The 20614-nt window shown below is 47.4% G+C and overlaps 1 protein-coding gene across 11 annotated transcripts in view; it reads left to right on the plus strand.

The window, feature by feature from the left end:
• The window catches only part of PAX2 (paired box 2), a 133216-nt gene that overhangs the window by 39973 nt on the left and 72629 nt on the right, over nt 1-20614 (plus strand). For 9 of the 11 annotated variants that reach the window (XM_073352923.1, XM_073352924.1, XM_073352922.1 and 6 more), the window contains exons 4-5: nt 12996-13081; nt 15057-15176. In XM_073352923.1, coding sequence (XP_073209024.1) covers nt 12996-13081; nt 15057-15176 — 206 coding nt within the window. The remainder of the gene's footprint in view (nt 1-12995; nt 13082-15056; nt 15177-20614) is intronic. The other 2 variants (XM_073352927.1, XM_073352928.1) reach the window with 1 other exon arrangement.

A 20614-nucleotide genomic window follows, 5' to 3' on the forward strand; every position in this document is an offset into this window, starting at 1 on the left:
ATAAGACATCCTGTTAGAAACAACCTATGGGCCTCTTGGACTCTGACAACTGAGCATTTAGTAAAGCATCTATTATCTGCAGTGTTGGTCCCAGGATATTAGAGGCAAGGTGGGCTTCTTATTGGACCGACTTCTGTTGGTGAGGGAGACGAGTTGGACTCAGACCAGAAGAAGAGTTCTGTGTAGTTCAAAAGCTTGTCTTCTAACAACAGAAGTTGATCCAATAAGAGAGATTATCTCACCCACCTTCTCTGTTTAACCCTTTATAAAGGCCAGGCCGGTCTGTTTACCTGCTGCGTCTGCACCAGTTTGTTTACCTCCCACGTCCGCAGGTTCGGCCGATCGCAGCTCCCAGTGGCCGTGGGTCGCTGCTCCAGGCCAATGGGAGCTGCTGGAAGCGGCTCAGGCCGAGGGACGTACTGGCTGCCACTTCTAGCAGCTCCCATTGGCCTGGAGCAGCGAACCGCGGCCACTGGGAGTCGCGATCGGCCGAACCTGCGGACGTGGCAGGTAAACAAACTGGCGCAGACGCGGCAGGTAAACAGACCGGCCTGGCCCTGCACAAGCGGCGGAACAAGTTTGGGAACCACTGCTCTAGGTGCTACAAATTGTTTATTAATTTGTTGCAGTATCTTTCCAGTTGTTGAAGTTAGGCTGGCTGGTCTATAATTCCCCAGGTCCTCTTTATTCCCCTTTTTTAAAGATAGGTATGGCGTGCCCTGTCTCAGTCCCTAGGACCTCACCCATCCACCATGAGCTGTCAAGGATAATTGTTAATGATTCCAAGCTGGCTCAAGCTAATTCCTTAATTACCCTAGGATGAATTTCATCAGGCCCTGCTGACTTGGATACATTTCACTTATCTAAATATTCTTTAACCTGCTCTTCCCCTATTTTAGTTTGTGTCTCCCCTCCCCCCCAGTTGTTAATATTAATTGTTGCATATCTAGTCATCACTAACCTTTTTAGTGAAGACTGAAACAAAATAGGCATTAAACAACACAGCCTTCTTGATGCCATCAGTTTATTAGCTCTCCTTCCCTGCTAAGTAGAGGGCCTACACTTTCTTCATTGTTCTTTTGTTCCTAATATATTAAGAACCTCTTCTTATTGCCTTTATGTCCCTTGCTAGGTATAACTTATTTTGTGCCTTAGCCTTTCTGACTTTGTTCCTACAGGCTTGTGCCATTCTTTTGTAAACATGTATGCACAGATACACACGCACCCATATACACTACATAAAACATACACTGGTTTTTCTCCCTATGTATTTCCATACACAAACACAGTGCATACTTCTCAACCTTCATTCCTACCGATGATTTCAATGGAGTGAGGCAGATTTCCATCAGCTCAGGATCTCTCCCACAGTTTAAAAAAAACACAAACTAGTGCTGGTTAGAACTCAGAATTTCTGTTCTGTGGGAAATTCTGACATTTCAAAATTTGTTTTTTTCATTCTGAATCTGAATTTTTTTAAGTTTCCTGCCAAATGAAATTTTAAAATTGTTGGTTCAATCAAGATATTCTGTTTTAAGACTATCAAAATGTTTCCTTCTGTTTTTGACTTTTTAAGTATAATATAAAAATTTGAACTGACTTGGTTTTGAAATGAAGAATTGAAATGTTCTGTTCTGACAACAAGGTTGAGATCTTATCTAGATGCTTCATCTCAGTTTGTTTTTGTTCTCCAAAAAGCCTTAGGTTGAAAGCAACACATTCTGCATCAAACTTCTATTTTGATTTTGACAATGGCATTTTCTCACAGAAAAACATTTCATCAGAAAATCTTTGACCAAATCGATCAATACTCAGACACGCTCCTTTACATACACACAGAGATCCAACCAAATACAGAGATGGAGGTTACAAAACCAGCACATGATCCAACGTGCAAAAATACATCAACATTTATAATATATCCACTGCCATCTATTTATTACCTGCAGTGTTCCAAACCATAAGCATTCAAAAGTCACAAAATTGGCTTAGAAATCATGAGATTTTGAATAATAAAAATTAATTTGGGGTTCTCTATCTTTGCTGTCTGGTTTGAGCCAGTAGGGTACAATTATGTCACATTTTCAAGTTTTTCTTTACAACCATGAGGGCTGGACGTGTCTTTTCCTTTAATAATAATAAAAAAAACACCTCAGATTCACACAATCAGTCGCTTCCAGGGGCTGGGGCTTTATATAAAACACCGAATCGCGTGAGACTCCGAATAGAATTGCAAGAGTCGGTAGCACTTACCTGCTTCTTCCTCGTTCAGGACTCCCTTCGTAGCATGCACCTGTCTATTGTTAATCAAAATGAAATGTCCATGAGGAATTCAGCACTTTAAATGTGAACTTATTAACTGGAAATGGGTTGAAAGCAAAAATATTCAGGTAATGTTCCAAGGCTCCATACCAAGGCATTTGATTTTGGAATGCCTCAGAACATCTGCAAGTCTTCTAAACTCACCTGCTGGCACAGCTACTGTCTGACACTTCCAGGCTGTCAGACTCTCCCAAAAGGATTGACTCGTCATTCCTCAAAGACAAATCAGGAGCCAGCAAAGCCCATGTCATTTTTAAATATTTCCTCAGTTTCCTTTCTAGTAGGGATGCCAACCACTCAGCCTCATGGCTGAATGCAGCTTGCTTCCCATACTTTTGTGGCTTGCACAGCATTCTGTATGTTGTGAATATGGCCATTTACTTTTGTTTAATAGAAGTTTTCAGCATTCATGTTTGCAAAGAAAACTTCTCAAATGGAAACTGAATGTAATCAAAGCACTGACTGCCTGAGTCTGCAGCCAGCCTGAAATAATCACTTTGAGATGTGTGAACTCCCCTGCCCTCTATTGATCTCTGGAGTGTATCACCTCAAACCTAATCACAACACTAAATTAAACACAACATTTAAAAAAAATTTAACCGTTTACTATTTCACTGCTGGTACTGCTCACCAGGCAGTCGTGAGCTGAAGAGAAGGAAATGTAGACCAAAGAGCAGGGAAAATGTAGAGAGATGGGAGAGAGAGAAAACCAGCAAAAGGAACAGAGGGCAGAAACAGAGGGATTGAAAGGAGAGCATACTTTCCCACTGAGCAATACTAAAGGTACCAACCAAGCCAATAATAAGTAACGAGAGTAATTAAAAATTAAGTTCCTGTACAAAACCAAAATATTCTATCCTGGGTCTTTGTGTAAACTACTCATTGACCCCAGTGGGAATTCTGGGGTGGGTTGATGGACAGGGGTGGTCCTAAATGTACGTCCCAGCCCATACCTAAAATAATTAACCCATCCTTCTCCCCAGAGTGATTTTGACACCCTGCTTTGTCATCTGTCTTTCCCAGTAGTATCCCCCCGCATTGCCTGGATTCTCTAGCTATTCGGTGTGCCAAGTCCTGGATGCTTTATAATACCCCAATGCAAATAGAGGGGCTGCTGGGCTAGTGATTCCAAGGGCTTGGTGTAGGGTGGGTCCCTTTCCCAGCTCCTGGCACAGAAGTCACAGAAAATTAACCCAAAGCAAAACTACTCTGTAGGGCCAAGTAGAGCCAGGGGTATGGCCAGATAGGACCAGATCCTTGCTGGTGTAAATCAGCATAGATCCATTGACTTCAGTTAGTGGAGTTATGCCTGTGTTTACAGCTAAGCATCTGGCCTATTGAGTGTATAAATACAAACATACCGTGACCTGTCAGATAAAATAAAAAAAAAATAAAAAAAAAGTTGATGGCAGTTATGGTAGCGAGAGCCTGTTTCCCATAATATAACACAGCTGTCTATTCAGCCAGACTAGCGGCTACATGGTGCAACCTTTACATGGCTTATGCCATGTCTCCACTACGGGTGCTGTAGCGCAGAGGCTTCCTGTGTGGATGGAAGGGGGTTCTCCATCAATGTGGACAGGCTTGACAAAGCCCTGGCTGGGATGATTTAGTCGGGGATCGGTCCTGCTTTGAGCAGGGGGTTGGACTAGATGACCTCCTGAGGTCCCTTCCAACCCTGATATTCTATGATTCTATGATTCTATGAATGTGGTTAATACACCTCTCCAAGTGGTTGTAGCTAGGTTGATAGAATAATTTTTCCATTGACCAAGTTGCATCTAAATCAGGGGTTAGATCATCTTCACTATGCGGCTCAGGGGAGTGAATTTTCCCCCACCCCTGAGCAATGTAGCTAAATTGATCTAAATGTGAAGTGTTGCCCAAGTCTTATGCTAACTAGACCCACTAAAGCCAATGGGATGCACTTGGATCACTGTTCGCCCACATGAGTTAGAGCCCTCACAATCCAGCCCTACAGAATTGCTCCCCCCCACCCCCCGATCTGGCTGCTGCTCTTCCTTTCCTCCACCTGTCTTCTCTACTTGGGGACCACATAGCAGAGCCGGGATGGCCAAGGAGCTGCTACAAGCTGAGGTTAATGCTCTGCTCAAATGAAATGAAATAAAACCGGATGGTGTCATCACGGGTCACCAATTTAAAACAACAAAACTCCAGCCCCTCTAAGCCCTTCAGATGGTAAAACTGCCGAGGATTCTGCCTGTCTCCGGCATGCCAGGAGCCTTCTCAGTCTGGGGAAAATCTCGTCAGAGACTTGCGGGGGAAGGGAAGGGAAGGGATTGGGCTTCTCTCTTGCACATGGGTTGGGTTGAGGCTAAGTTGGGAGAGACTGGTTCCTTTTTCCCAGATCTTCAGTTGGTGTAAATCAGCATAGTTCCATTGAAGTCGGTGGGGTGACAGTGAATTACACCAGTCAGGGATCTGGCACCCAGAGCTTATCTACACATTATTGTTTGCCAAGCCAGGTTGTGACTCTTCAGCACACCAGCTTGCCATGTAGCAACGTTCTGTGTGGACACCGCCACAGTGCAGCATCTCAGAGTGCAGTTCAGTGCATGACTACTTGCAAGTGAAGTAGGACATGCTGCATGGCAGGACTTTCGCTGTCCATGTGGAATGCTGCACAGCAAGCTGGTGGGTGTAGATTCACACCTTGGCTTGCCGCACAGTAACTCACTGTGTAGACGTGCCCCTAGTGTGCAAAGCCGGACAGGCAGCACAGTTTGACTGATGTGGACAAGGAGAAGGTATGAAACTTGAGTGTGTTGATCAGAGACCACTACTGAATTCCTTCCCCACCCTCAATCACCTCAAAGCTTCAGAAAAATACATCCCCTCTGCCTGTCCTCCCAGATCTAGTAGTTACCCATTCCATGCTTACCACTACAGTATCTGAGCTCCCTTCTTGTCTCTCCCCACCTCAGCAGTAGGAAGAGGTGTATTTGTTTTTCATTGTCAGGGAAAGTTTGGGTGAATACATGGGTCTTGTGTTTCCTCCACAATCTGAACCCAGGGCAGGGCGTGCCATAGCCTCAGGCCAGCTACCAACTGTGTCTGCTGCTCCTATCAGCATCAACCACTGTTCCTTGGATCATGGGTGTCACGGTACATCTTAGCAGCAATGGGAGAGACTATTAGCCATGTCACACCATGGTGGAAAATACACTATGGCTATAGTACTTGGCCATGCTGCCATCTGGGCCCTCTTCTGTATTGCCCATGATGCAGTGGTGCAGACACATGCTAATTAAGCACTGAGACGAGGTAGGGTGCATGTTCCTCAGCCATTAACTCCTTCCTGGGGTGTGTTGTGGAGAATGAGGCCGAAGGCATCGCAACTTTAACCTCCCGAGAAGTGCTATAAATGCCCAGTAACCCACACCTTGAGGGCTTCTAATGGGCTGCTAATAGGAAGCCTTAATAATATTTTACATACATACTTTAAAAAATCAAAAATACTTTGTGCGCTCTGTTGAATGTATCCTTCTGGCCTGAAAAATAGAGCATGGCGGAAGGGTCTGATGAAATGGGGGGGGACTTATTCGAGTCAGCAGCTCTGTAGAGACCTTTCTTTGGGTGGACGGGCACTCTACTCCTCTGCTGCCCCAGGGGATGCTACTTGGTTCTGGTAGGACCACAGGAATTGCCAAACTGGATCAGAACAGGGATCCATCTAATACAGTATCCTGTCTATTACAGTGGCCAGGACCAGAAAATTTGTCCATAGGGAAATTTCTCTCCTAAGCCCAATTGTCTAGTGGTTGCTTTATGCATAGAAGCACAAGGATCTATCTTTTCTGTCATCTTACCCTGACTAACATAACTGTGGATGTTTTCATTGTCTGTGTAAAAGTGCAAAGCATTTCTGAGTTCTTCCGTGAAGGAAAAGTCCTTACGGTCTACTTCCATAGAGGAGGGTCTCTGAGTGATGGCGATGGCTTAGTCTGCTGTGCATTGTGTTGTACACGCACCACACTGTTACGCCCACCCTGGTAATAAATGGGGGAGGGAGAATGTGTTTGGTTCATCCATTTTAAATCACCTGAAGGAAGGACGGGCGAGAGCTACGGTGACATAACATGGCCACACTGCATGGCGTGCGGATTTTAGAATATAAATAGCCTAGTAAATTACTTATTTAGGCCTCAGTTCATGCAAGGTGCAGAGCACTGGCCTCTCAAGCCCTTGTTTAAAATAAATAATACTAATAATCCATAGTTGAGCACCTAAATAAGTAAATTAATAAGCCGCTGAGCGTCTTTACTTCCCATGCAAGTAAATGGGAACGGTGGGTGCTCACTGCTGCAGTAACTCAGGCTATTTATGTAAATGCCTACATGAATGTAGATGCCTAGCTTTTGGCATCCAACTTTGAAAACATTGACCTTCAGTTTTGTAAAGAAAAAGACTCTGAAGCATACTGTAGAATGCGGCACAAGCTGCAGAAACCCTGAAATTCTGGACTCCACAGTTTTCTCCTGTGGCCAACGCTGTGTCAGTTTCTGGCAAGATTTGACTGTGTGTGTGTTTTCCACCGAGGCACTTACCCATTTCCTTTCACAAACCATCCCAAGCAGCAGTAAGATAGAAGTCCTAGGGCCTATCAGGCTGGGAAGTGAGAACATGTAATGATGTCACAAAAGGGGGTAGGGCCTTTCTTACAGTCGATCACAATCTTGGATTCTCACTGAACAGGAGGAATTTTTCAATCACTTGTTTATCGGGGGGAAGGGGGGACGGGAAATGCTCTGCAGACAAAGCATAAGTGCTACACTTGAGTGAGGATTATGGCCATGCGGCTGAACTTCACATTTTATCAATCGTTTTTGTTGTGTAGCCCCAATCAGATAAACCAGCTTAGCCGATTTATGCTTAATAACAGGAGAGGTGAATTTTTGTAACTCTCTGAACTAAAAAATTAGCCGAAGGGACATTCCAAAAATAAATTTAACCTCAACTTTAAACTTAAACTTTCCAAAAAAAAATAATCACCTCTGGGCAGAGGCCACGCATGGAAAATTTCAGTCCAAACGATGAATGTTTCAGGAAGTTATGAGCATTTGAAAACGGGGTTGGTTTCAGTGGAAACTATTTTGCAATATAAACTATAGAGGGTGATACCAGGAATCAACTACAATAACTCACAGGTTCCTGAAAGAGACACTATTTCACAGTGTGATGTCATGTCCTATAATGATGTAATATACCATCACTTAACATAATATTGCATCTTAAACTCAGTTGGCAAAATGAATTTCAGTTTCTTTATTGCCATCAAATGTTTTTAAATGTCCCAAAATTTAAAGCTTCAGAAGCTTATATATTAAATCTTGTCCATATTCTACTAAACTTGAAGGAGCCGTGTTTTCAAAGACCAGTGTCAGAGTTGCACCTGTGCAATTTGCACACTCACTGCTTGTGCAAAAGTCTCCCATTGGAAAATGAAAATGGGAATTTACAATAACTACCAATTTGCCCATGTACTGGTAGCCAGTTTGCCCTCAGTTAAACACAAATGACGTTACTACATCAGTCATTGACTATGAGGGGGTGAAACCAGGGATGGCTCTAGCCCAATGAGACACTGTCTCAATAAAAGAACTTTGAAAGGATTCACATGTACTGCAAGGAAGTTAACTGCATTGGCTGGGTGATAACCATTGATTTGAGTCATTGAGAATTGTGGCTTCTCCCCATTTTGGAAGGACTCAGGGAGTAGTTGTGCAAGAAGGTCAAAAGCGTGGCTGTTTCCAGCTTCTTGGCTAGGGAATGTCAATGTGTCAGCAGCAGCAGCAAGAGGTGAACTGGACTTCTGCTCTCCCGTAGCAGTAAGCCAGAAGGCTCAGGTTTCAGGGACACCTAGGGATCACATGTGGAAGAAGTTTCAAAGTTCAGAAAAACCCTGGTGTGTGAGGGTTGCATTGTTATGCTGTGTGGGTTGCTGCTATGGCCAGGATTGGGTCAACTCTGTTCAGCTTTCATCGGCTGTTTCCCTGGGGACCATGCTTCAGGTGTTCTTGTTCACACCGGGCTTACTTTACCTCTTAAAGTGACAGAAGTAGTAGTTAGTAGGGCTGGGCAAAATTTCTTCATAGAAAAATGCTGATTTGACAACACCAAACCATTTTGTGAATTTGTGTCCCGTCCCCCCCACAAAAAAGTGAAAAAAGGATACATTTCTTTATGTCATTTTCTAAGTGGAAGGTGTCAGTGTTTTGGTTCAAGACAACTTTTTGCTTTCAAATGTATTTCAATTTTATTAAAGGAACAATCAAAAATGTTAAAAAATGCTCCAAATCAAAACAAAACATTTTGTTTGAGCCATATTTTTTTTTACACTTTTCAAATGCACTGAAAATTATGGAAAAAATCGTTCAACCCGAGATGATATTTTCCTCCTGATTTTCCAGAATTGGCAGAAAACTGGAAAAAAATGAGTTCTTCACCCAGCACTAGTTGTTAGGGTGACTATTTAGCTCCATCCACAGATAGACTGCAAGGTAATGGAATGGCCACATCCTATATTCCAATTCAGAGTTCTAGTCAATCCCATCCAAAAGCTCCATTCTTTCTTTTCCAACAGCGTCGTACTGCAATATGAGGGTTCTTTCAGGGTTCCAGGCTGTTTTTAGCCATAGGAAATGTCTTCCATTCTGACACCTCTACTGGGTTTATCCCTGGTATGCCAATAATTACTACGTATGTAGCGTTGTTATAGCCATGTTGGTCCCAGGATATTAGACAGACAAGGTGGATGAGGTCATATCTTTAGTGGACCAACTTCTGTTAGTGAGAGAGACAAGCTTTGGAGCGGACACAGAGCTCTTCTCCAGGTCCTTCAGCACTGTGTCAGCTTGAAAGTTTGTCTCTCTTACCAATACCACCTTGTCTCTCTAAGAACTACTTGGATCAGATTTATTGGTGGGTTGCAAAAACACAACCTCAGTGCTTCTACCCACTTCCTCGTGAACCTGTGACACAAAACCAGCTTCATTCTTGAGATAGGAATGTTTTCTACAGAGCCGGTCACCTCCAGGTCACTGACTGAACTCTGGTCCTGGTTGGTAGTGACCAAAAATGATCAGCTGCTGGTGAGTCTAGATCCAGTTCCTAATGGACACATCTCAGCAACCTCCATCCCAACTGGGCCTACCTGGCAACCTTGTAATGGCATTTCCAGTGGAAAGTCCAAGGTGTGGGTGGATATGGAGACTGAGCTTCCCTTCTCACCCCTGCATGGGTTGGTGGGACATCGCGGGGGAATCTTGCATGGCTATTGTTCCTGTTTTGTGGATAAGGAGGCCTTTTGGCCCCTGGACTGTCAGTCCAAAATCTTTCACCGTGCTGAATTCACTAAAACCTCCCAGAGAGTGACATGAATACTACATGTCCAACCAAGCTATGAAGGATGGTGTGGTAGGGAGGGAAGGGTGTAGTTCTCTGGAGGCCTGAGTTCAATTCTCAGCTCTGCCATTGGCTTCCAGTGTGATTTTGGGTAAATCACTTTGTCTGTTTGTGGCTCAGTTTCCCCTCTGAGAATGGGGCTATAGCTTCCCTGCCTTCCAGGGGTGCTGTGAGGTTAAATATGCTAATGTTGTGAGGTACCCAGGTAATATGGTGGTGAGGGAGGGAGATAAGTTTCCCTGTAGGACAGCTTCCCACCCTGTGAGATCAGAGTTACTTCACTGGTATGTTAAATGCCTCATCCGCTCTTTAACTCTGCCCAGCTTTCATCAAGACTCTCTGGAGCAAGGTGAAAATCTTGGGAATCAAACTGAATAGAAAACCAACCATGTAATACCAAGAGTTGGTGAACAGAGCTTATGAGAGAGGCTGCCCTCAAATCAGAGGGGCTATGTCTTGTAACAGCAGGCCAGGATATTTCCGTTTTAAATTTAATTTGTTTATATTTCTCACTTCAAAAACGTCCTGCTGGCATCCCTGTGAATGGAAGCATTTCAAGTCACCTTAGTATGAATGAGGGCCTCTGATGTCACTCCAATGCTCTTCTAACTGTATTTAGGGTAAGACTCAAAAGAAATTGTTTTCACCTGTACAGAATAACTTTGTATAGTATGAGGTCATCTCAAAATATGAATGGGGATGTCTGATGTCATCTCCCTGCTAATAGGACTTTTTACGGTATGTCATCTAAGGCTGCAGGGGAATTCTTCTAACTCGCTCATTTCAATATAGTACAATACAATGTAACACAGTATAATGTGTAAGTTAACTCAGACCCCACCCGCGTCCCCCCCCACCACCCACCCGTGACAGAATTTGAATGGATGGATAGATGAACAGATACACATTTATACTAAGCATACATACATTATATCACTCTATTGATTTTTAAAAAGTTCCAGGTCTGCCTGGCTGTAATGAGATTTTTTGAACTTTGTGTTGCGATCAATGAGAGGAATATTATTGGCCTGGAGAATTGATATACCCGCTCTGTGTGGCTTGTTCTGCTCCCAGCCTGCCCCTGCCCCCTAGGTGTACGATTCCATCAGACACTTAACCTCTTTTACAGTGTCATCAGGCTAAAAGGAATCTAATAGTGACACGGGACTTGTGCTCAGCTCTCTGGCACTATTGCTTTCCTGTCACAAATAATTTATAGCTTTCTATTTCCAGCCCTGTGCCTGCACCCCAGCCCCACTTTCTGCTCTCTCTGGGCTGGACGGAATCAATAAACTCACACAAGCACAGTGGCACTTCAGGGTGCTTCGAGGGAATGGGGGAGAGGGGAGAAAGAAAGAAATTACAATACCTGCCCCTTCATGAGGCAGCTGGTGTAAATCAGCATAGCTTCAGGATCTGGCCCCATATGTACAAGGTCCTCAAATACCTCCTGACCAGATCCTCAATTGGTGTAAATCAGCACAGATCCATTGACATAAGTGGAGCTATACCAGCTGGGCCTCTTCAGATACAAACCTTTACATTACCTGCCTCCACATACATCCTCTGCAACACCTGCCCCTTCCAGTACACTTCAGGCTCCATCACCTGCAACGCCTAAACATCCTGATGTTTCTCAGGTGCTCAGCCCCACAATACCATTCTCTGGCCTGGGAACAGCCCCCATAATCTCGGCCTTACCTACACTATCCTGGCCCTGGCCCGGCCTCCCCTTAGCCCACACTGGGCCGTGCAACATGCCTTTTCTCTTTGAAGTGTGGCCAGCTTGTTCTGTAGAAGAGCTCTGCCACGTATGCACCTCCCACCTTAGGTGGAGCAGGGGAGGATGCCAGGCACCTTCAGTTGTTTGCTCTCACTTTTAGGAGGGACTTTAGGGCACGATTTAAAGTGAATTTAATACAGGATTGACAGTCCTGGAAACCAATCCCTGAACAGCATGGGCAGCCCTCGCGCAGCCCCCCACCCCCCACCCCATGGGTCAGCCCTGACCTGGAAAGACCCCCATTTAGGGTCTGAGGGGGATTCAGCCTTCATGGCCTCTCCAATTCTTGGTGGCTTTGCTGAGCTTGCCAGCAAGAGGGCTAATAGCACAGGCTAGGAACCTCTCCAGCCCTTTTCACCAGCAGCCATCAGGAGGTAACGATTTTCTTTCATCACTGACCTCAGCTGGATTTGAACCAGTGATCTAGTGGCGAAAAACTTCATGTAACAAGGACCGGAACATAAACTGAGCTTTAACTTTCCATCTTCATTCTGGGATGTCTCCTCTGCTCTGTCACATTCCCCAACACAACTTCTCTATGCTTCTGAGTTATGTTCATTCACTGCCCGATAAATGCCGAAGCCACATACTTGTGGGAGCTTTGTCTTTGCTTATGATCTATATCCCACTGCCAGTTCCTTCGGCTGCACTGTGCCCCCAGTCACTCACTTATCCAGGGAAACGCCCCTGGTAATACTTAATTGGTTAATAAGTGCTTTACTTTATTAAAAAAAAACAAAGTGCTTTGTATTTCTAGTCTCTTGCTCTCTTGGGTCAGAGCTTCTTGATCATGTAGTATGATGTTGACACCCAGATGGGTCATAATTACACATTATTGGGTTCAACACAGGGGAAAGTGGGTGAAATTCTATGATCTGTGACATACAGGAGGTCAGACTAGATGAATTAATGATTCCTTCTGCCCTTTAACCCTATGAATCTATGTCCTTGGGCCCTTCACACGTATTTCCCTCTCATTCACACTACAGATCAGATCTGCACCACTCACACATTAAACAGTGATCCTGCGAGTTGCTAAGGCTGCCGGAGTCTGGCAACTGAGCTGGGTTCGTCCAGCCTCTCACAGCATCACCGGGAATAATGGTCCTGAACAGTCAGTACATCAATGATAACCTAGTTGCTGATACACAAGACAGGCTGCTACTCCTGGTGCTCGTTCTGAGCTGTGTTAGCTCTGCAGTGAAAACTCCCATCTGAGAAGGACTCAGAGGGACTCTCATTGACATGGCTGGCGAAACCCCCATGATCATGTTGTGGCCATGCTGAGTCAGAAGAAGCCATTGCACAGGGTTATTTCCTGCTCCGGGCTGCGCATTGACAGTAGATTGGGCCTCCTGTTTGGCAGTTGGGGTTGGTGAGGGCCGTGCCAGCATTTGATGGGCTCTGAGGGGCTGGAGGAGCTGTGGAAGGAACTGAGTTCTGACCCAGTTTCACTCTTTTACAGGATTATCAGAACCAAAGTTCAGCAGCCTTTCCACCCGACACCAGATGGGACTGGGACTGGAGTGACTGCACCTGGACACACGATCGGTAAGAAGGCCGCGGAGGGGCCGACACAGTCAGGGATGGGGCAGGTGGATCTAGACATAAGGGAATAAGGATGTGGCGGGGGGGGGAGAAGGGAAGAAAGACAGATACTAGGGCAGACTAGCGTGAGAGAGGCACCAAACAGCCAGCACAGCTAAAGGCAGAGGGACGAATTCTCCACCGGCCTCACTCCAGTGGGGTCAGTGGGTTATGTCCAACTCAGAATGCGACTCAGCAGGTAGACGGGGTTGGAATCTCATACAGTATTGAGTCACTCTTTATCCTTCTACCTCCCTTTGTCTGTCCTCTCTCTCCTTTCCCTCCCTGTATATAAAGTGTCCAAGCACATTTCTCCCTGTCCTTCCATTTTCCTGCCTCCTTCACACTCTTCCTCTTCTTTCACCTCTCTGTTTATCCATCTCTCCCATCCCTGGAATGAGCCCATTTCTCAGAGACAAGGATACGCATGTAGCAGGAAAAGACATTCCCGAGAGCTGGCCATTGAGTCCAGCAGTGCCGATATTTCACTGAGACGTTAATGGGAGATGGTTTGACTATGATGTGTGCAGGATTCTGAGCCTGTAATAATGTCTGCAGAGAGTTTGCTAGTCTATAGTGTTACCGAGTCTGTGCTAAGGGCGTCAAAGGCATTTTTTACTGTTGGCTCTGTGGTCTTGTCTGTATGTTCTGCTCCTGCGGGTACAGGGTGGGGTTGCTAATCTGTGCTGGAAGAACAGTGCTGTATGCTGGGGAAGTTGTGAAATGTGATGGCCTGTCTAGAGAGGGGTTGGTGGGTGTTTGTTCCTGGAAATCAAGCACTGTACGGGGATCTCTTGGGAAGTGCTGGGGTCTATACTGGACGGGGCTGGTGGGTTCTGTTCTGTACTGGAAGAAAAGTGCTGTGTCCTGCAATGTGATAGAATGCCTTGGCCTGTATGGAATGGTGTTGTGGGTACTGTCACTGGAAGTGTGATGCCATATTGGGCTGTACTGGTCTATACTAGATAGGGCTGGCAGAGTCTGTACTGTACTGAAAGGCTCCGAAAGACTCCTATTGCACAGAGGGGTGTTGATCACACCAGTACAATGTTTGTGGGGGTGGGGGCAGAGGTGTGCAGGGGAGGTTGCACAAGGGAGCACCGATGTATATCTGGGCTGGGCTGCTAATTGCTAGGACGCATACAGAAAGTGGTGGCATGCCTCCTGGAACGCAGTGTACTACCCTGCACACCTGCCCTCTTTCTTCTGAATGAGTTTTCTGAGCGGATACTGGGCTATACTGGAAACTGTTGAGAGATGATGGCCATGATTGGGTTGCAGTGGGAGACTTCTAGCCTATACTGGAAGATGGTCTGTACTGGGATGCACCACAATGGTGTTAATCTGTACTGGGATACGTACTGTGAGCTCTTGATCTGCACTGGGAGATTGTAGAAGGTGTTGGGTTGTACTGAGATGCACTGAAATGCTGTGCACCAGTGCTCGGCTGTATCCTGGAGGGGAGGCTGCACTGGGAGGATGTCTGGGATGTGATGCGACAGGTAGCTCTTGAACGGGGCATACTGGGAGAGTACGCTGTACACTGGGCTTTCCTGGGAGGCACTTGGCTGAACCTGGACAGACTGGGTGGCCATTAGCTTGTGTGGCACATGCAGACCTTGCCTTCCACTGGAAGGCATTTGGGGAGCTTCTGTTGCTCTAGACTGGGATCTACTGGCAGGTTGTAGCAGCTTGATGGTATGCACTGGGGTCTGTGGAGCTACTGTATGGTGAGATATGTGGCAAGACTGAGAGGCAGCAAGAGGCCGTGTCAGTCTATGGAATATCAGTCTATGGCTCCTTTGCTGACACAAACTGGGGTCTGTTTGGTGCCAGGGGCTTTCCTAGGAGAGCGCGGGGAGGGGTAGCTTTCGTCTGGGTGCTCCCTGAGTGCTGTGCTGCTCTCCTCATGGCCCTTTTCCCTTTTCCTTTTGTCCAGTTCCCAATACAGCATCCCCTCCCGTCTCCAGTGCCTCCAATGATCCAGTGGGTTCTTACTCCATTAACGGGATCCTGGGCATTCCTCGGTCGAATGGCGAGAAGAGGAAACGTGATGAAGGTAGGGGGAGGGGAGAGGCTCATCCTCCCCTTTTATATTCTTTGTCCCCATGCACAGGCTCCGATTTCAAACCAGGCCTTGCAGCTGCTCCAGGGCTAGATCAGTTTTAGCAGCAGCGGCCGATTCCCCGCACCGCCCTGCTGGCTTGGAATGTTCTTCTTCCGAGGCCTTTCGTGACAGGCTACATTCTCCAGACATCTGCTCGGCGGGCTGAGCAGCCGCTTCCATTCCTGGAGCTGATCCCAAGCCCATTCTCCGCTGGAAAGGGCTGGAACCCAACTCCCCAGGTGCCAGCAGGTGCCCGCGCTTTGAACTGCAGGGAAACCAGGTCATTCTGACTCACTTGCTTCCTAACCTGACGCCATCTCGGCTCAGCACCTGCAGTGGGGTGGGAGGAAATGTGACTCTCAGATTCTCCGTGCAAGCAGCCCTTTCTCTACAACGTGCCATCAGCCACGTATTTACAGTGACATTAAGGGCCCCAGTTTCAGCTGGCCTCCTTCATTGCGTCAAACAGACTTACTTGCACAGTACAGGAGACCTACTAAGTATTTGGCCCTGGGGTTGGCCACAGTACAGGAGACCTACCAAGTATTTGGCCCTACTATTAGGCCACAGTACAGGAGACCTACCAAGTATATGACCCCCACCCTCAAACCCACAGAAATTAGGGATTAAGATTGCTCCTTCTCTTCTCCCCTTCCCACACCGGGGTGGATTAATGGCTAAATAGATCTTGGAATGAGCAAAAAGCTGGAAAGCCAAGCCCACCCGCTGGTGTGTTTCCAGGTGGGCAGTGTAAGGAGTGGGAGTGGAGTCTCAGCATTCGGGGGGGAAGGAGGGGGGAAGGCTTGCATACTTGTTGCCTTAAATCTGCTCTTGTATTTGGATGCACTCAAAATTGGGGAGGGACTGTTCAAAGTGTGAGGCCTGAGTTGTTTGACCCGTTCAATTGTGCCTTAATTGAGTGGTTATCAACCTTTCCAGACTACTGTACCCCGTCAGGAGTCTGATTTCAGCCCTGGGCGGAGGGCTCAGGCTTTGGTATGTATCTTAGCTTTGTAGGGCCCCTGCTTGCCACTCCTAATGCCAGCCCTGCACTTGAGACTCCTCTAAACCCATCCCATGACTCTCTGTTGACACACCAGGTGGAGAAATGCTGGCATAGTAGATAGAGCAGTATAAACAAGTTGTCTGAATGAAATTTCAGTTTGTACTGACTTTGCTAGTGCTTTCTATGTAGACTGTTGTAAAACTAGGCGAATATCTAGATGAGTTGATGTACCCCCTGGAAGACCTCTGCAGACCCCAGGGATATGTGTATCCCTGATTGAGAACCACTGCCTTAATCTGTCACTTCCCACTCTTGTCTGTTGTGTGGATGGTGCCTCCTAGCAGTAGGAGACTGACTTGCCTACAACCCCCAGGCCAAATGGGGGTAAGTTAATGGGAGGGAGCCCGTGTTATCTGGTGGGCTGGGGGGAGGTGGAGGCTATATCTCAGTTGAAGAAGAAGAGCTGTATGGGGGGTTGTGCCAGCTACTTCCATGGCTTCGGTTCTCATAGGGTTCACGCACTCCTGAGTTTCACTTTGAGTGTCAGGTTCAAATGAACCCGGTAACCCCTAGCAAAACTTTGCTCCGGCAGCCTCATCCTGTCAGGTTACTGGTGAAAACCAGGGACCGCGTCATTTGGAACACAGAGATTCAGACGCCATTAAAGCAAATGGGAAAACTCCCGCTGACTCCACTGGGAGTTGGATCAGGACCCAGGTGCAGATCCAGTCCCCAGACTGATGGCAGTGAGGTCCTGGGACAGTCTCACTATGGAAAGGGGTGGACATTAAGGGAGAGGTTAAGAACTACTGTCTCAAAGTTTGGGAGTGCTAGGATCCAGGGTTTTGGTTTTGACCTGTCGCTACTGGAATGCAAACCCTCCAGTAGTTTTCATGGTTACACCTAAAGCATAAATTGAGCTGGATTCACTTGAAATTGAGGGACCAGGTTCCCCTATAGATTTGCAAACCTCTAGGTACACCACGGCTGTGTTTGGCATTGTCAGGAAAACCCAGATTTGATAAGTTTCACCTGCAGTGGAGTTTTGCAGTGATCTGGCTCTTGGCAGGATCCCTTAGTACTCGGTATAATGCCAAGCAGATCATCTGGCATCAGTACTTTGCTCTTCCCAAACATCCCAAACATTACCCATGACAGACTGATCCACTCCCTAGATTTCAGTACAAGAATCTGAGCTGTTTGGCGCAGTACAATGAAAGTACCAAAAAAAAAAAAAAAAGGATCTGAAACCCAGACATACAGGGCAGCTTTTACTGGTTGTTCTGATTCCTCCCAGATTTGATTTATTAAGGAAAGGAGATTCTCTGCAGTCCCTGCTTCCAGCCAGAAGCCGGGTGAGTCGTCGGACGTTCCCTGTGTGGTGCTGAGCACCCTCAGCTTTCAGACCAGCCAGTGGCTGCTGCATCTTGTAGCGTGTGTTCCGTGCCTTCGAGGAATCTGCCCTTATATGTCTCCATCCTGCCCTCCCAAGGATACCCCGGCATCATGCCCCACCGACCAACAGTACTAACTGGAGGTCCCTCTGCTTCAGATCTCTTTTCCTGGCAGGAGCTCTCCCAAGGTGGTGTGTCTGCATCCAGCACCTTTCTCTTGTTCTCCAGCAGCGCTCTCCTAGTCTGGCAGGCTCCAGTTTGTCTTAGCTGCAAGGTGGAGCGGGGTGGGAGGCATGGGAGACTGGAGGGGGTGATTGTTGGCAAGCCGCTGGTATTTTGTACTGTAAGGAATCATCTTCCCGGTGTGTTCCGTGGGTGCTGAATGATGTCCATACCCGTGATCTACTTGCATCTGTTCCCAGCTGGGGCTTGCTTCTTGCATTTAAAGAGCAAGAGTTTGCTTTTGAAGGCAGATCTGCAGTCCCAGCCATGCTAGGGGGCAGGGAACAGCCCTGCCAATTCCTCCTCCCATCTATGGGGTAAGTGGGAGTGCTCTCTCGGGAAGTCCCAGTCAGAGCAGAGGGGACAAGCCAGGCTGCCCCTGGTTCTGAAAATGTCGTTAGCAGCATGCGGGGTGGCTTGGAGGGGAAAGAGAGCAGAGAGGAGCCTCCGCCCTTGTCCCCTGCTCCCCTCCCGCTCATCCTTGCGGCAGCTGGTGCCTGCATTAGACAGCGGTGCAGATGATTAAGAATAGGGGAGATAATTATGTGTCAGGATGATGTAGCCAAACTCCCGAGTCAGGCAGAGGTAGCCAGACGGCTGCATGCATTGGGCTATGTGAGGGACACTGACAGCCAGGTGTCCCTGTAGGGGAGGACTTTCAGGGGGCTGATGGGGGGCTAGGTGGAGGGGATCGCTTCGGGCTGTGGGAAGGGATGCTGTGTGCCCACTAATCAGAGTCAGGAAGGGGACAGTCCCTAAAGGCTGTGTAGGGATTGCAGGGTCTGTCCCCCTATGAGTACTTAGCACTTCTTGTCATTCCAGCCTCTTGTAGACATTCACAGGTGAATCCTAAGACTTTTTGGGGGTGCGGGGTGTGTGTGTCTACACTGCAATAAAAAACCTGAGACTCAGAGCCCAGGCCCGCTGACTTGGCCTCAGGCTGCGGGGTTATAAAATTGCAGTGTAGACGTTCGGTCTTGGGTTAGATCCTGGGCTCTGAAACCCACCCCTCTTGCAGGGTCCCAGAGGCCAGGCAGTCAGCTGACCCAGGCCAGCCATGGCCATGCCGTAGGGCAGATGTATCCATTGTTACCACCCAGCCGTCCCCAAGGAACCGGGCACAGAGAGGGGAATGGACCTGCTCAAGGCCACAGAGAGCCTTGTCCCCATATCACAGCCACAGTAGGATCCCTGGCCCTTACTCCTGTGGTCCCTGCCTTAGGCTGAGCCCCTCTCCCTGCTGCGCGCAGCAGGTCCAGCCGGGTATGGCAGCACTATGGCCGTGGGAGGGAAGACACGAAGGCCCCCAGTGACACGGTGGTGAGAGCGATTGGCTATTCCCCTCCTCCTCTCTCCCTCCTTTCAACAGGGTGAGAGAATGGGGAGACCCTGTTCAGACCCACCGATTCTAATAAAGAAATGAGTTCCACTCAGCTGCGATGGTGAGGGGGATTATATACAAACTAGATAGCTAGGTGGACACGTACGGGGATGGATGGATAGGTTCATATGGGGGAGATGGATGAATGAATAATCAAAGCACCATTCCCAGTGCCCTCTTGTACCCCTTGGCCTCTTCAGGCTCCCAGGAGGACTTTTGCTCCATACGATAGGCGAGACCACTGTGATTGTTAGAAAACCATCATGATTAAAGGCAGCTCTTTCTCTCAAGAGCAGGACGTGGGCAGATTTCTTTTATAGATCCAAATTCTCATTTTGGATTCCCGTTCCGGTGTTGATAATTCCTCCGCTGTAACAACGGCAGTGTTTATTCGTAGTGGCCCGCGACAATCACAGCAGTATTTGCTGGTGTTACTGGCAATCAGATCTGCGGTGCTGACAATGGCAGCGATATTATCCACAAGTACTGTCAGCATTAGCAGGGATCATATCGGCGGCATGTTATTGGCAGGAGCAGCCGTAATGTGTCTAGTATTATTATTATCAGCAGTAATAAAACCCACAGGGCTGTTAGCGTTATCAGCACTACTATCAGCAGTGGTTTTGTGGGAGAGGAGGTGGACGGGTGGTTGTTAGTATAAGTGGCAATAATACCCAGAGTGCTTCCAGTGTGATATCCCCAGGAGGAGAGAGGCTGAATGCAGTTCAGTGTTTTCCTTCTCTTTTGTAGTCTGACGTTTGGATGATTGGAATGATATACATCTAAGTGTGGGGCACAGGGCTGTGTCATCACAGGGGGTGCAATTGTGCTGATCCAGGTGGGGCGGTTCTGTCATTGCAGGGGGTGCAATTGTGTGGTTCAAAGTGGAACGGCTACGTCATTGCAGGGGGTGCAATTTTGTTGTTCAGGGTGGGTTGTGTCATTGCAGGTGGTGTGATTGTGTTGTTCAAGGTGCGCCCTGTCATTGCAGGTGGTGTGATTATGTTGTTCAAGGTGTGTCCTGTCATTGCGGCGGGAGGGAGGGTGTGATTGTGGTGTTCAAGGTGCGTCCTGTCATTGCGGCAGGGGGGGTGTGATTGTGATATTCAAGGTGCGTCCTGTCATTGCGGCGGGGGGTGTGTGTGATTCTGATATTCAAGGTGCGTCCTGTCATTGCATGTGGTATGATTGTGGTGTTCAAGGTGCGTCCTGTCATTTCAGGATGTGACTAACATCCATCACATGTGGTTCTTCCTCTCCCCAGGGGGAGAATCGTCGGTGTGGCGGAGTGGTTTGGTTTTGGAAAAGGATTTGTTTTGTTCAGTTGGGTTGGTTAGTTTGGTGACTGTTTTTTTTCCCATTAACATGGCTCCGTGTTTATGTGAGC

The sequence above is a fragment of the Lepidochelys kempii genome, chromosome 7 (assembly GCF_965140265.1).
Source record: "Lepidochelys kempii isolate rLepKem1 chromosome 7, rLepKem1.hap2, whole genome shotgun sequence".
Taxonomy (NCBI): domain Eukaryota; kingdom Metazoa; phylum Chordata; order Testudines; family Cheloniidae; genus Lepidochelys; species Lepidochelys kempii.